At 34.0% G+C, this 13,844-nt stretch overlaps 1 protein-coding gene across 1 annotated transcript in view; it reads left to right on the top strand.

Moving 5' to 3' along the window:
* The window catches only part of LOC150109556 (uncharacterized), a 108,310-nt gene that overhangs the window by 73,893 nt on the left and 20,573 nt on the right, over positions 1 to 13,844 (top strand). Inside the window, exon 8 of the mRNA XM_090413570.1 lies at positions 1,468 to 1,788. Coding sequence (XP_090269696.1) covers positions 1,468 to 1,788 — 321 coding nt within the window. The remainder of the gene's footprint in view (positions 1 to 1,467; positions 1,789 to 13,844) is intronic.

The following is a 13,844-nucleotide window of genomic DNA, read 5'->3' on the forward strand; positions in this document are numbered from 1 at the left end:
CGGGTGAGGGACTCAAAAGAAATTATCATTATGCATAGCACTTCTTTTTTTTTTTTTTTATGCCTCGGTTGGAGATTGGTGGCTCATGAATTACAAAGAGCAGGGCAGTATAAATGTTAAGTAAAATAGACCCAGGTGCATGGCTATTTTGCTTGGGATGGCTAAGGACATACTTTGAAATACCCCTCCTTTTACGCTATAAGCGTAAAACCCAAGTAATTTGATAGATTACCCACGGTGATCCTAATCTCCTTACACTTATAACAACCCCCTCCAACATCAAAATTTGGTGTGCCCATACACCATTATAAAGAATAAGCATAAAGCTATTGGGTTCATATCAAATACAGAGAAAATCTTTCTTTAACATCCACCCAAAAATCATCCTCTATACCTGTACCCTTATAATTAGTATCCTCATTGTCGTCTCCAGTAATTCTTGATTCACAATATGATTAGGGTTAGAAATTAACACCCTAGCCTTTTGTGCACTTCTCTTTTTCTATCATAATTCAAAAGCCTCAGAAAGCACAATAAAGTATTTCCTTATCCAATCCATAGCATCCACTATTTTTATTGCTTCCGCACTTCTCTCTCGCTCTCCATTCATAATTTTGTGTTATCTAACCTCTTTAGTATAACCACAGTATTAATGTGCTGTTGGTTTAGGGGTGAGATTTATTTAATGAAACATTTGGCGAAGAATAGGGAAGCCTATTCCCTCTCAGCTTCTTTAAGATATGAAGCCCTCCCACCTTAGACAGATATTATGAACAGCACAATTACTGCTATTTAAAAATTATCCATTCATCTACTGCTTGCATAGAAAATAACTTTTCTTTTAGAATTGGTACAGATATAGGAAATAAATGTTGTTTAATTTTAGCCATGACAGAGTTGCCTCTTTTTCTTTAGTGCAATAAAAATTCTTGTAAAAGAATTTTGTAAAATATTTACATTTAAAAAAAAAAAAAGTGCTATGCTTTCACAAGTGCAGTTACAGAACGCAAAAAGGAAAAAAAAATTCTGTCTTTTTTTTTCTGCATGTATTTTTTAAAGAAACTAATAAGTTAAGATGATAATAAATTCCTAGATAATTAGGATTACTTCCACACTTTACTCCTAGATTTTACTAATATGTGGTAAAATGGTAACCAAATCCAGATTCTTAGAAAATGAAATACCATATTAGTTTCAGAATTTAATCCTCTTTAGTTCCTTAAGGAACTTCTCAAACAGACCTATGTTGCCACAAAGTGTTGAAAATGCTAATAGTTTTTTTTTTTTTAACCCTAATCAGTGTTGTTATAATGCGTTATACTGCAGAAGTATTATGTATACAGTTTGAAGCAGTAAACCATTAAGTATGTTTGTCTATATGTTGTGATATTGGTATTTTGTGTTCATGAACTGCATGAAAAAAAGTTTTTCTCCCTTTTTTTTTTTATTTCTTTAATTTCTTAATAGATCCAGTACACCCTCTTTCTAAAAGAAGCAGGTTTATCTGTTGAAGAGGCAGTAAAGTTTTGGAAAGAAGAGTATTCAAAGCATCCTGTCTGTATAGACTACCAAAATGGATGCAGTCATTCTTGGAATAGGGATCAAAATCGTTATGTTTACAATATCCGACACTTGTATGGAAAAGAAGGATCTTGTATCAGTTATCGGTCTCACTGTTGTCAATCACTGCAGTCATGCTTAGTTGGAGCAACTCAAGAGGGAGGTTGTCCTTTTTCTCAGTTTGATAAATATCACCTTAATAAGATACTCGTGAATAGTGCTATAAAGGTTAGTAAATGTTTATGCATTACTGCTATTTATAGGAATAATATAAATGTGGCTGTTTGTAGACATATAAACTAGTGTTTTTGGTCATCATTAACTAACCACCAATAATTATAAATGAGCAGTAATTAAAGATCATACTACTGAATATGCGAATGTGGTTCTGTCCTAAGTCACCTTTCAAACTGTATTTTCTGCACCACTTTTTGTTATAGCTGTTTAGTTGTAATGATTGCAGGATCGGATTTAGTTCTGATTTTTCCTTCTCTTATTTTCTATTATCTGTTAAGGTTTCAGCATGATAATGTTTTAATCATATCTGCTTTTTTGGATGAAAAGTGGTACACAGGTATCATGTGGTATGTATTGGTTTCCTGTATATTTCTAGAAAATGTGTTGCCTGCCAGATCCTGTGTTAAACTATATTTCTTTGCTGTTGCTGATTCAGATATTTCGATCACCAAATCATTTCTTTTTTAACTGAAATTAATTGAGGTGATTCATTGTATTGCAATAAAATATGTTTCATTTGTGGTGCAGTGATTAAAATTGTCAGACAAAAGGAAAAACAAAGATTAACAGGATTTGAAGATAAGTGTTTAAGAAAAATAAACAGAACAGTATAGTCTGAAATGAAACTAATGAGGAGATCAGAAAGAATTAAACTACCATATTCCATTAATAGCAAAAATCAAAGAAAAAGCAGTTATCATAGTATATGGACTTGCATATAAAAGGACTTTTGCAGATTCTCAAAATTAGCAGAGCAAAAGGAAGAAGATTTCTAGGAAGACCAAGAAGGAGATGGATAGAAAACATCAAAATTGCACAACTGGATTGACCCATCACAGAAATCTAAACTTGTCTACAGATGAACAGAAGGAGAAAATTACTGTTCATGGCAGATGGGGATGATTAATGTAATTAAAGTGCTGAATCCAAATATAAAATCTAAAAATTACATTGAATAAGAAAATTTTTTTAAGACATGCTTGGTTATCATAGGTTTTTGAAATATAAATTATTCAGTAATAATGCTGAAATTTTAAATTATTTTCATGTTATTGCCGTTTTTGTAGTTATCACTCTGTTATACAGTAGATGTACACTATAGCGAATACCATTATAATTTAATGACAAGCCATAATGAACTGCAGCCTGATTAGAAGCGGTGCTATTTTAAGCACTATTACAAATAGTAAAAGCTCAAAATCTTCATGATAGTGAATTTCCTTTTGATGAATTTCCTAATAAATGACATGATCAGGACAGAAGAAATGATGTGAAACCATACATTGTTCTGTAGTCAATGTTTATGGCATGAACCATCCATAAGCAAAGGAAATCATAGAAAATCATACATTAATGACAGTACACAAAGGATTGGCAGGAGCCAAACATAAAGAACACAGAACAATGCACATATATATCTAGGACATATATACTTACATTGACATCTACTCTTTGAAAATATTACTATATTTTTAGCATATCTAAATAAAGTAGGTGTTTTGCTATATTTTTTAAAATTATCTTTTTTCTAAAAAAAAAAGTACAAATGCAAAAATTAATGGGAGACAAACAAGAAGAGTATGAAATTTAAAAATGAAGATTCAGAATTAATGTTTATATTTCAAAATATTATATTAGCTTTTGAAAACTTGATAACCAAATATGTGCAGACTGTACCACTGAAATTAAAAAAAAAAATTCTAAATCCAGATAGTTTTTTTATCTATGGATAAAAATTTTTTCAAACACAAAATGAGCTATTACCCCCACAAACTTCATAACTTTTAATTAAACTTTAAATGAAGTCGAAGTTCTAAGAGAACAGTATCAATTTACATCAGCTACCCAATCATTGGGTCTCTGTCCAATTGCTAAGTGGACTTGTTCATACAATCCATCCATTCTTTCATTGGACATCACCAGATGCTGTATGATCACTTCATGCTTACACTTGGATAAAGGATTAAACCAAATATATAATTTCTTGGTATCTTTAATTTATAGTATAACCAAGTGGAAAAACTTCCATTAATTATTTCTCTGTTAATGTACACTTGTTTCTCGGGATCTTCCCTTTTTCTATTTCCTTCAAGAACCATAATCTTTATTTCAGTAGGATTGAGTTTAACTTTCTTGCTTTTGCTGATCTTTGCTTCAGAGTAGTCTGTGAAGCACATTGCTAAAGAAAGTCTTAACTCTATACTTCTCAGTGATCTAAGGCAAAGAATTTGATCTCTGGTATCCTTGCCTTTTCTGAAACCTGCTTGCTCCTCGGGCATCTCTGCTTTGACTTTGGCCTCAATCCTATTTAGAATGATTTTTAATAGAATCTTGCTTGCATAAGTGATTAAATTAATAATTCAATAGTTCTTACAGTCTTTCATATCTCCCTTCTTGTGCAGTGGTATGAATATTGACTTCTTTCAGTATCTAGGCCATAATTCTGTTTTCCATATCTTTATGATCCCCCTGTGAAACACCCTTATCTCTCCATATCCTGGTGCCTTATTGTTATTGAGCTCTTTAACTGCTCTTTCAACCTCATGCCTTAGTGGCAGTGATTTCAAATCGAAATTCTCCTAGTAAGGGAGCTCATCCAAATTTTCCTTATCCTCTCTGCTGTACAGTTCCTCACAGTGCTCAGTCTGTTTATAATTTCTTGTTCCTCTGTTAATACTGCACCATTTTTGTCCTGGATAACATTTGATTTAGACTTAAACTTGTGCTTAAGGTCATAAACTAGTGCAAACATCCTTTTGTAATTGTACTTTCTCATCTGTAATTCTCTCTCTTCACATTTCATAGCATAATATTTTCCTGCCTGATGTGTTTTCTGACTTCTCTATGTAATCTATTATATTCTTTAGTCCTTGTGCCCTTTGCTTTCTGACCTCCTTCTTTGAATCAGATACCAAGTTCATTCTGAAATCTATGGACCTCTTGGTCTTCTAACTAGTCCTAGACACTTTTTTAGTTGTATCCTGTATTATAATCTTGACTCCTTCCCAAAGCATTTCAGATGTGTTCTTCTTACTAGTCTCTAAAGAACATCTGGCTGTTTTGACATTTCTTCTGTGAACCAGCTTGGGATTACTCTAACATCTAGTCTCTAGTAGGACTGGGTGGACCTGGAAAGTTTCGGAATCTTGATCTTACTCTGGCTCTTACTAGATTATAGTCTGTGCCACAGTCTGCTCCTGGGCAAGTTTGTACATCAAAATATCTACCCAGCTTTACCAATCACTTTTTCCCTCCCCTTAAGCTGACTCATGTTCATCATTTGTGTTCCCTTCATCTTTGTAATTGGAGGTATCAATTATGAAGTTGATGGACTGCTGAAGTTGTCAGGTTGTTTTTGATTTTAATGGCACAGAGCTCACACGTTTAGTTTATTAGAAAGATTTAAGTTAGTGTAACATTTTGAAACGTAAACATTAATTCTGTATTTTAATTATAATTTCATATTCTTCCAGTTTGTTCTTCTTTCTTATATATCTTCCATTATTGTTTTCATTTATACTCTTGTCATATTTGTGTGGTTTATGTATTATTCCTCCTAATACTTTGTGTTCTCTGTCATCAGTGTACAATTTCCTGCTACCATTTTGTTCTATTCTTTTTCTTATTTCCTTTATTTCATGGGAATGGAATGAGGGAACCTTGTCCTATAACTCTCTTGTTCCTAGGGATTTGCTTTGTGATCATGTACTTTTGTTTGAAAATGATTGAACATAACATAAATCCAAATCTGTTGGATTTCTCACCTGTACTCAGATGTCTTTGAATCTCATTAACATTGAATTCCCTGATAATAAGATTCAAATTTCTTCAAAGTTAATATATTTATTTCCAATGTTGTCAGATCTTGCATTTCAGTCTTCTGAGGCACTACTTGCCTCAGAAGACCAAAACTTCATCAATTCACACGGATCTCTGTCTTTCTCTGGGTCTTTTTCCTGGCATCAAACATCTGTTTTGCTAACCCTTACTTTTGCTAATTCCATTCTGTTTAAGTGACCATACTACCTTAGATTGGCCCTGCTCACATTCTCTTGTAACATGTTTATGTTTATGCCAGGCTGTCTTGCACATATTGTACAACACAGCCTAGCATAAATATGTTACAAGAGAATGTGAGCAGGCTGTCTTGCATATTGTACCTCAACATGCATGAGATACAGTCTAGCATGAATATGTTAGGTGACCATACCACTTTAGATTAGCTCTGCATGCATGTTCTTAAATGGTAATAAAGTCAATTTCCTTTCTAATGTCTTCATTTTTAATACGATTCTGCCATATTTTTATTTTATTTCTTCTGTTCTTATGTCACTTTTTAGCAGATGAGATTCCTTTTTTGGTACCCCAAAAAAAGGAATCTGATCTCTTTGCAATAGCCTCCAAAATATTTTGCTATTTCATGATATTTATTTTCTGTATTTCTTTCAGTCTTCTCATGACTCTTGTTTTGCTACTTTTACTCATAACTTTCATACATCTTCCTGTCTATTCTACTAAAGGCTCATTCTGATTTACTTACGATGAATTTTGAATAGGATTTCTTCTTTTCCTAGAAAAGAAGAAATCCTTCTTTTTCTTAGATAATTGACCCTTTAACTTCTTAAGTCTGCCATTAAGGTCTGATTTTTCTAACCCTGCAAACAGCATTACTATCTTTGAAACTCTAATTTATTGTTATATCATGTTTAAAAGGTAGAGATTGTAAAACAGGTGCCGAGAACTTTAGTTTTGTTTCAATTGTTATTTACATGCAATGATACAACATCACTCACAGAGTAAGGACTTCATACTGTCATTACTTTTAGTATGAAATAGAGAATCATCATCATCAATTTCCTGATATGTATACTCTCAAGGAGTGTTCAGGCTACTATGACTGCACTATATGATCAAATTTACATTTTTATTAATATCCTATCAATTTTACTACAAATTAGTCTATTACTTGTCAGCACTTCAGTATTGTTGTATCTAACATTTTATTCTTCTAAGGTACTTCTGACTGAATCAATCCACCTAGACTTTGGTTTTCTTCTGCTTCTTTTCCCTGCCATCTTGGTATCAAACACTTCTTTAGCTGCCTTTCTTTTCCCATTCAGTAGCTCTGCTTACACATTCTTGAATGCAAACATTGTCAAGTTGAATATTAATGTCTTCATTTTTAATGATTCTGCCATTGATGCGATGTATACAGGTCTCTAATTTTCTTCAGAACTCTCATATCTGTGGTCTCTAATCTTTGATCAAGTATTTGAGTACTAATGCCTTTTATGCCTTTTCCAGATCTATAAAACTTAAGTACAGATTTTTGTCATATTCTTATGATTTCTCAACTATTTGTCATAAAATGAAAATCTGATCTTGACAACCTATATTTGGCCTGAACCCAGTTTGTACTTGTCCAAGTTTCTCTTCAACAATCTTTCTCAACCTGTTTTTAATTATGTTTGCATAAATATTACCTGGAATACTTAGTAGAGAAATTCCTATGTAATTCTCACATTCAGCTTTATTCTTTTTTATAGATAGGTACTCTGTGAGCTCTACTCTAATCATCTGGAATTTGATCTTCTGACCAGGTCCTCTGAATTATGCAATGTAACCACTGCAAAACTTTTTTACCTCCATATTTGAGCATTTCTTCTTGAATATCATCTACTTCAGCTACCTTTCCACATTTCAAGTTTTTGACAGCTTTTTCTACCTCAAGTATTGATATTTACTCTGTTTGCATTCCTCTTGAAAATTTTCTGGTATGGTTCTATCACTGCATGGTTCGTTTAACAGTCTTTCAAAGTAATTACTCCAGACACCTAGGATATCTTCAGTTTTCAGGTCACCTTTATCATCTTTGGTTCCTTTTATACTACTCTTTCCTTCATTTCTAAGCTTTTTCAGTAGCCTGTAGAACATTTTGCCTAATATTTATTTTCCATAATCTTACCAAAGTCTTCCCATGACTTTTGTTTAGTTAGTTTTACACATAGCTTAGCTCTCTTACATTTTTCTCTGTATTCTTATAGGGTGTCTGCTGACTTATTTGCTAGAAATCTTTTGTATGCTTTCTTCCTTTCTAGAACCACTTCTTTATCTTCTTGTGTCCACCATGGTGTTCTTATTTTTCTTTCCTTGCAGACAACTTTGCCATATACCTCCCTAGCTGAATCAATCGATGTATTCTTTAGAGTTTTCTACTTGAGACTTCAAGGTGTGTTTCTTGTTTTCAATTTGTTTAATTTTTTCTTCAATAATGTGGAGCTCTTAAGCATGAAATCTGGAAAACAGGACTACTGTTCTGTCACTGCTTATTTCATTTAGCAGTCTCTCAACGTAATTACTCCAGACATTGACTCTGTATCTTCAATTTTCATGTCACCTTTATCATCTTTGATTTTTTATATAGTACCCCCCCCCCCCTTGTTAAGCTTTTGCAATAATCGCAGAGCATTTTGCCAACTTCCTAATATTTATCTTCTATGTTCTTGACAAACTACAAACTATAGGCCTATCTGTGTGTCAGGTGTTGTGGTTAAGTTGTTGGAGAAGCTTGTGAGAAACTAGGATTTAGAGTTGGGTTGACAACAATGGTATTATCTTTGATGGACAGCATAGATTTGCTAAAGGGAGGTCATGTTTTAGTAATCTACTTACTTATTACAATAAAGTGACTGCTTCCTTGGAAAGAGGAGAAGGATACACAGTAATATACTTAGATTTTGCGAAGGCTTTTGATAGAGTATCTCATGATAAGTTGACAGTCAAACTAGAGCAGATGGAGTTGGATATTAGATTAGTGCATTGGATTGGAGACTGGCTATCTGATAGGTATCAACAAGTTGTGTATGGGGGAGTGATATCCAGGAAAAGGAAAGTCACTAGTGGAGTGCCTCAGAGGTCTGTTTTAGGGCCATTACTGTTTAACTTGTATATTAATGATATTGGTGAAGATTTGGATGGAGATCTTCAGTTGTTTGCAGATGATGCAAAGTTGGAACGAACCATGAAGAGTAGTGAAGATGTTGTGGCCTCACAAGAAGACTTGAATAAATTGAGTGATTGGGCAAGCAAATGGGGATGTGAGTTCAATGTTGCAAAATGTAAGGTTTTAAAATTTGGAAAACAAAGATGGGATGCAGAATTTATGCTTGGTGAGGATATATTGTTGGAGGTGGAGGAAATAAGAGATCTGGGGCTGATAATGGATAAGGATCTAAAATTTAGGGAATGCATAGCCAAAATTATGAGGATAACACAAAGGCTTCTGGGAATGATGCAGAGGACACTGACATGTAGAAATAGGGAGATTCTTGTTCCGTTGTATAAGGCTTTGATTAGGCCACACATGGACTATTGTGCCCAGATTTGGTCACCTGGTTTTCAGAAGGATGAAGAGATGTTGGAAAGGGTCCAAAGGCGACTGACTAAGGTAGTTTCTGACCTCTGGAATGTCGAGTATGAGGAAAGATTGAGAAGATGTAATTTGCAGAGTCTGGTGGACAGGAGGAAGAGGGGGAGATATGATAGAGACCTACAAGTTGGTAAGGGGTTGTTATGGGATCAGTGCTGAAAAGTTCTACAGAAAATAGTGGGAGATCAGGGGAGAACCAGAGGTCATCCCTGGAAACTGTATAAAGAGGGTGTGAATAGGGGAGTGAGAGGCAGTTTTTTTTCATGTAGAGTTGTAAATGATTGGAATGCCTTACCTGAGAGTGTGGTGTCTGCAAGGAGTTTGAGTGTGTTTAAGACACAGTATGATGAGCTGTGTGTGTGTGTGATAAAAGGACCTCCTAAATGAGTCTTTGACTCCATGAGGTCTTGGGGTAGTAGTAGTAATAATAATAAGTCTTCCTATGACTTGTTTAGCTACTTTTAGCATAGCTTAGCTCTTTTACATTTTCTTCTGTATTCTTTTAGGTTATCTGCTGGCTTATTTGCTAATAACTTTTAGTATGCCTTCTTCTTTTCCACAACTACTTCTTTAACTTCTTGTGTTCACTATGGTGTTCTTATTTTTGTATCCTTTCAGGCAACTCCATCACAACCTGAATTGCTTAATGTTTTCTTTACAGATTGCCACTGAGACTCCAAAGTTTGGTTCATGTTTTCGAAATGTTTCATTGTTGCTTCAGTAATGTTTGCATAGTTGAGTTTATAGGGACTACAGTTTACAGCTAATAGGAAATGAAGAAAATAATAGCCACCTCCTTTTTCTGCACATCTTCCCAAGCTAATATGAAAAGGCCATCTATCAATTTTCAGGTGCTATTGATTTGGAGAGAACCAAAGGATTATGCAGCAGATTGTTATATAACCTTTTGGTTCTCTAATAATTATGCATTAGTTCTCTGTAATTAATAAATTGGTCATAAGATACAGTGGCTTGCCCTTTAGAACTTCCATTACTGCAAGATATTGCAGTACGTCTGCTTCCAGTGTGGGTAATTATCATCAGTATTTGTGAAGTTGGCCACCCTCATCTGTTTGAAGGAATTAAATGATATAAATTTATTTTAACAACAGTTGGAATCGTTTGACTCTCTTCCTTTGATCTTTTGAGATCTAAGAACAAAAATGTCTGTTTTTATTTTTTGAAATAGGAACAAATTTCTAGCTTCATATTTCCAGACAAAAAAAAAATATTATTGCTAAGAAGTAGATGACCTTTTTTAGAGAAGTGAATGAATGAAGTTCATGAGCCGAAAGACTGGTTTTTTTTGTTGACTCTTCCGAAATAAGCATAAAAGCAGTTTTTTTACATTCCTTGACTTATGTGAGGGTTACACTCCACAAGCTTTGTTAAGTGAATTTTAAGTTGGATTTACCCCCCTCATCAATTAACATTCTATTGCTTCAACATGTTTCAAAGGCTATTTCTGTTAATTTCATTCACACAATGTGCACACAAATTATATTTAAGTATATAATTATTAATTATTAATATATATAATTATTACAGTTTAAATCATATAAAAAAAATGAAACAGGAAATGTTTAATTTTGCCATTCGACTTTTTCCTATGAAATTATCAAGCGATTGCTGAACAGGCTTCTTTCTTTTCTTCATAAAGCTCTCCATAACAGGAAGCATAATTTCTTTCTCTTTGGACATTCTCTACTGTATGAAAGTGAATCATGGACCATGGAAACTGTAGAAGAGAAAAGAATTGAAACCAGAGAAATGAAATTCCTACAAAGGACAGCAGGCTTTCTAGGACAAAAAAAAAAAAAAAGTACACAGAAATGCATAAAGAACTAAAAATAGATTCAGTGTTGGATAAAATACGTGAATACTGAAAGAAGTGAATTGAATATATTGAAAGAATGGGCAGTTCAAGGCTACCTAAAAAAAAAAAAAGATACTTCAGTACCTCCTTGTTGGAGGATTTAGAAGTTAGGGATGACCAAGGAAAAGATTGAATGAAACCAGAACAAGCCACTGGGTCTAAATCCCTGAAAGTATGATGCTGCTGATGAAAATAGATGTCCACGTTCAATGAAGGAAAGTGTTTGTATGCACTGTATAGGCTGCTTGCTTTGAGAATGATTGCTGTTATGTGGTGTGCAAGTAATGTATGTACAGTGATGAAAATTTTTATAATTCCGATTGTTTTCATAGTCCTTTCAGGATAATTTGCATAAATCTGAATTTACATAAGTCTGAGTCAAGACTACCAGTACTTAAGAGAAACCTTTGAATGAATTAATACTTCTTGTACATGCAACAGGTATAAAGAAGACTTTTACAGATATGTTAAAATTGATGGAAGTAATAAGGTACTTCAAGGATTCAGCATATGCCTATTCTATTTAATGTTATCTAATTCTACTGCTTATATTTTGATAAGGTGATATGACAGAGTGGCCATTACTTCATACAATTTAAGCTAGATTTTTCATCTTTTTTTTTTTTTTTTTTTCAGTGTTCTTTTAATTGTTCTGCAGAGTATCTGAAATTTATTTTTTCATCTATATATTTTCATGTTTGTCTTTTAGATATGTTATTATACAACTTAAGTAAGTATTTTATTGTTCTGTTAACTATTTTTACTATTTTGATCTTTATCTTTAAAGCAATGATTTTTAAGAGATTGTATCATTGGCAAACATTATATTATGAGCAAAGTAAGATTAAGCAATGATCATAGATTAGTCCAAAGCAAAATAACAATAAACCTAGGAATGGAAAGACATAATAAAAACGAATATAGTTTTTGTAAAATAAAAACTAATTTAAAAAAAAAAAAGAAAGAAAAGAAAACCACAAATATTATAAATATTAGAAACAAAAAAAGAATTTTAAATAAATTTTAAAAAAGACATTTAAAAATGGACCAATTCAATATTGAAAATTTCATCAGTATCCTAACAAAAAGCATAAGAAGGCATGCTGAAAATTTATCTGGAAATTCAAAAAGAGCATAGTGTAAGAAACATAGTGTACTGAACTTTGCAAACAATAAGAAAGGATATAAGATTTTTCAGTAGAAAAATAAGAACAGCAATATAAAATTACAATAGCATAAAGAAAAGACACTTCCAGTCTGCTACCACCCGCTGCACAAGGGTGGTAGAAGACTGGAAGTGTCTAATTATAGGCCAGTTTGTGTGTCATCAGTAGTTGTTAAGGTCTTGAAATTAGTGAGAGACTAAATACAGCGTCGAGCAGATGAGGGTAATGTTATTTGTGAGAATCAACATGGATTTGTTAAGGGGCGCTCTTGCTTTAGTAATATGATTGCCTTTTATAATAAAGTGACAAGAGCAGTTGATGAAGGAAAGGCATATACTGCCATTTTTTTTTTAGATTTTACAAAGCCGTTTGACAGGGTGCCACCTGATAAGATATTTAAGTTGCAGCACATGGGTTTAGATGTCGGGTTAGTCAACTGGATTCAAAATTGGCTGTCTGATAGGTATCAGAGAGTTGTGTATGCTGGGACAATATCAAGGAGGTAGAAGGTTACCAGTGGTGTTCCATATGGCTCAGTACTGGGACCTGTATTGTTCAACCTTTATATCAATGACATTGTCAATCAATGGATTGCAAGGGGATATTCAGTTGTTTGCAGATGATGTGAAGCTGAGAAGGGGTATCAGTAATAGTGCAGATGTGGCAGCCTTGCAAGAGGATTTGAATAAACTAGACAGATGGGCAAATGAATGGGGTGTCGGTTTAATGCAGCAAAATGTAAAGTCTTAAAGTTTGGGACCCATCGATGGGAGGATGCATACTGGATTGGAGGAGCTATATTGGAGGAAATAGGGAGACAAGAGATCTGGGGTGATGATCGATAGAAAACTGAAATTCAGGGAGCATATTACAAAGGTGGTGATGGTAACCCAGAAGATTGCTGCAATGCTGAGAAGGATGCTGACCTGCAGAGATAAAAGAGTTATCATTCCATTGTAGCCCCTGATCAGACCACACTTAGACTATTGTTCTCAGGATTTGAAGGGGATAAATTAACTGTGGAAAGGGTACAGCGGCAGATAACAAAGATGGTTTGAGGACTGTACAATGTCAGTTATGAGGATCGACTGAGGAAATGTGGACTGCAGTGTTTGGTCGATAGAAGGAGAGATGATATGATCAAGACTTTTAAACTGTTGAGAGGCAGTTACAGGGTAGACATTGGGGAGTTCTTTCGCTTGGTCGAGCAGCAGGAAGGAGTGATGACAAGGGGCCATCCCTGGAAATTACAAAAGGAGGCTGTGAGCAAGAGGGTGAGGAGTGGTTTCTTTGCATGGAGAGTGGTTGAACTGTGGAATGTATTGCATTCCACTGTTCAACCGTTAGAGCAGGAACGGTCAATGGATTCAAGGAGTGGTATGATAAACTTTGTGTTTCCTAAAAACGACCTCCCATGATGAGTCTTTTGACTCCATGGAGGTCTGGATAATCATCATCATCAAATTCCTGCCATGTACCCTCAAGGGGTATACAGGATATGATAGTACTACTTGAAAAAAATTACATCATTATTAATTTCCTATCTACAATTTTCCTCCAAATCAGTCTGTTACTT

This window comes from Typopeltis vanoorti, chromosome 2 (genome assembly GCF_054136105.1).
Source record: "Typopeltis vanoorti isolate ZY-2024b chromosome 2, IOZ_Tvanoo_1.0, whole genome shotgun sequence".
In the NCBI taxonomy this organism is placed as follows: Eukaryota; Metazoa; Arthropoda; class Arachnida; order Uropygi; family Thelyphonidae; genus Typopeltis; species Typopeltis vanoorti.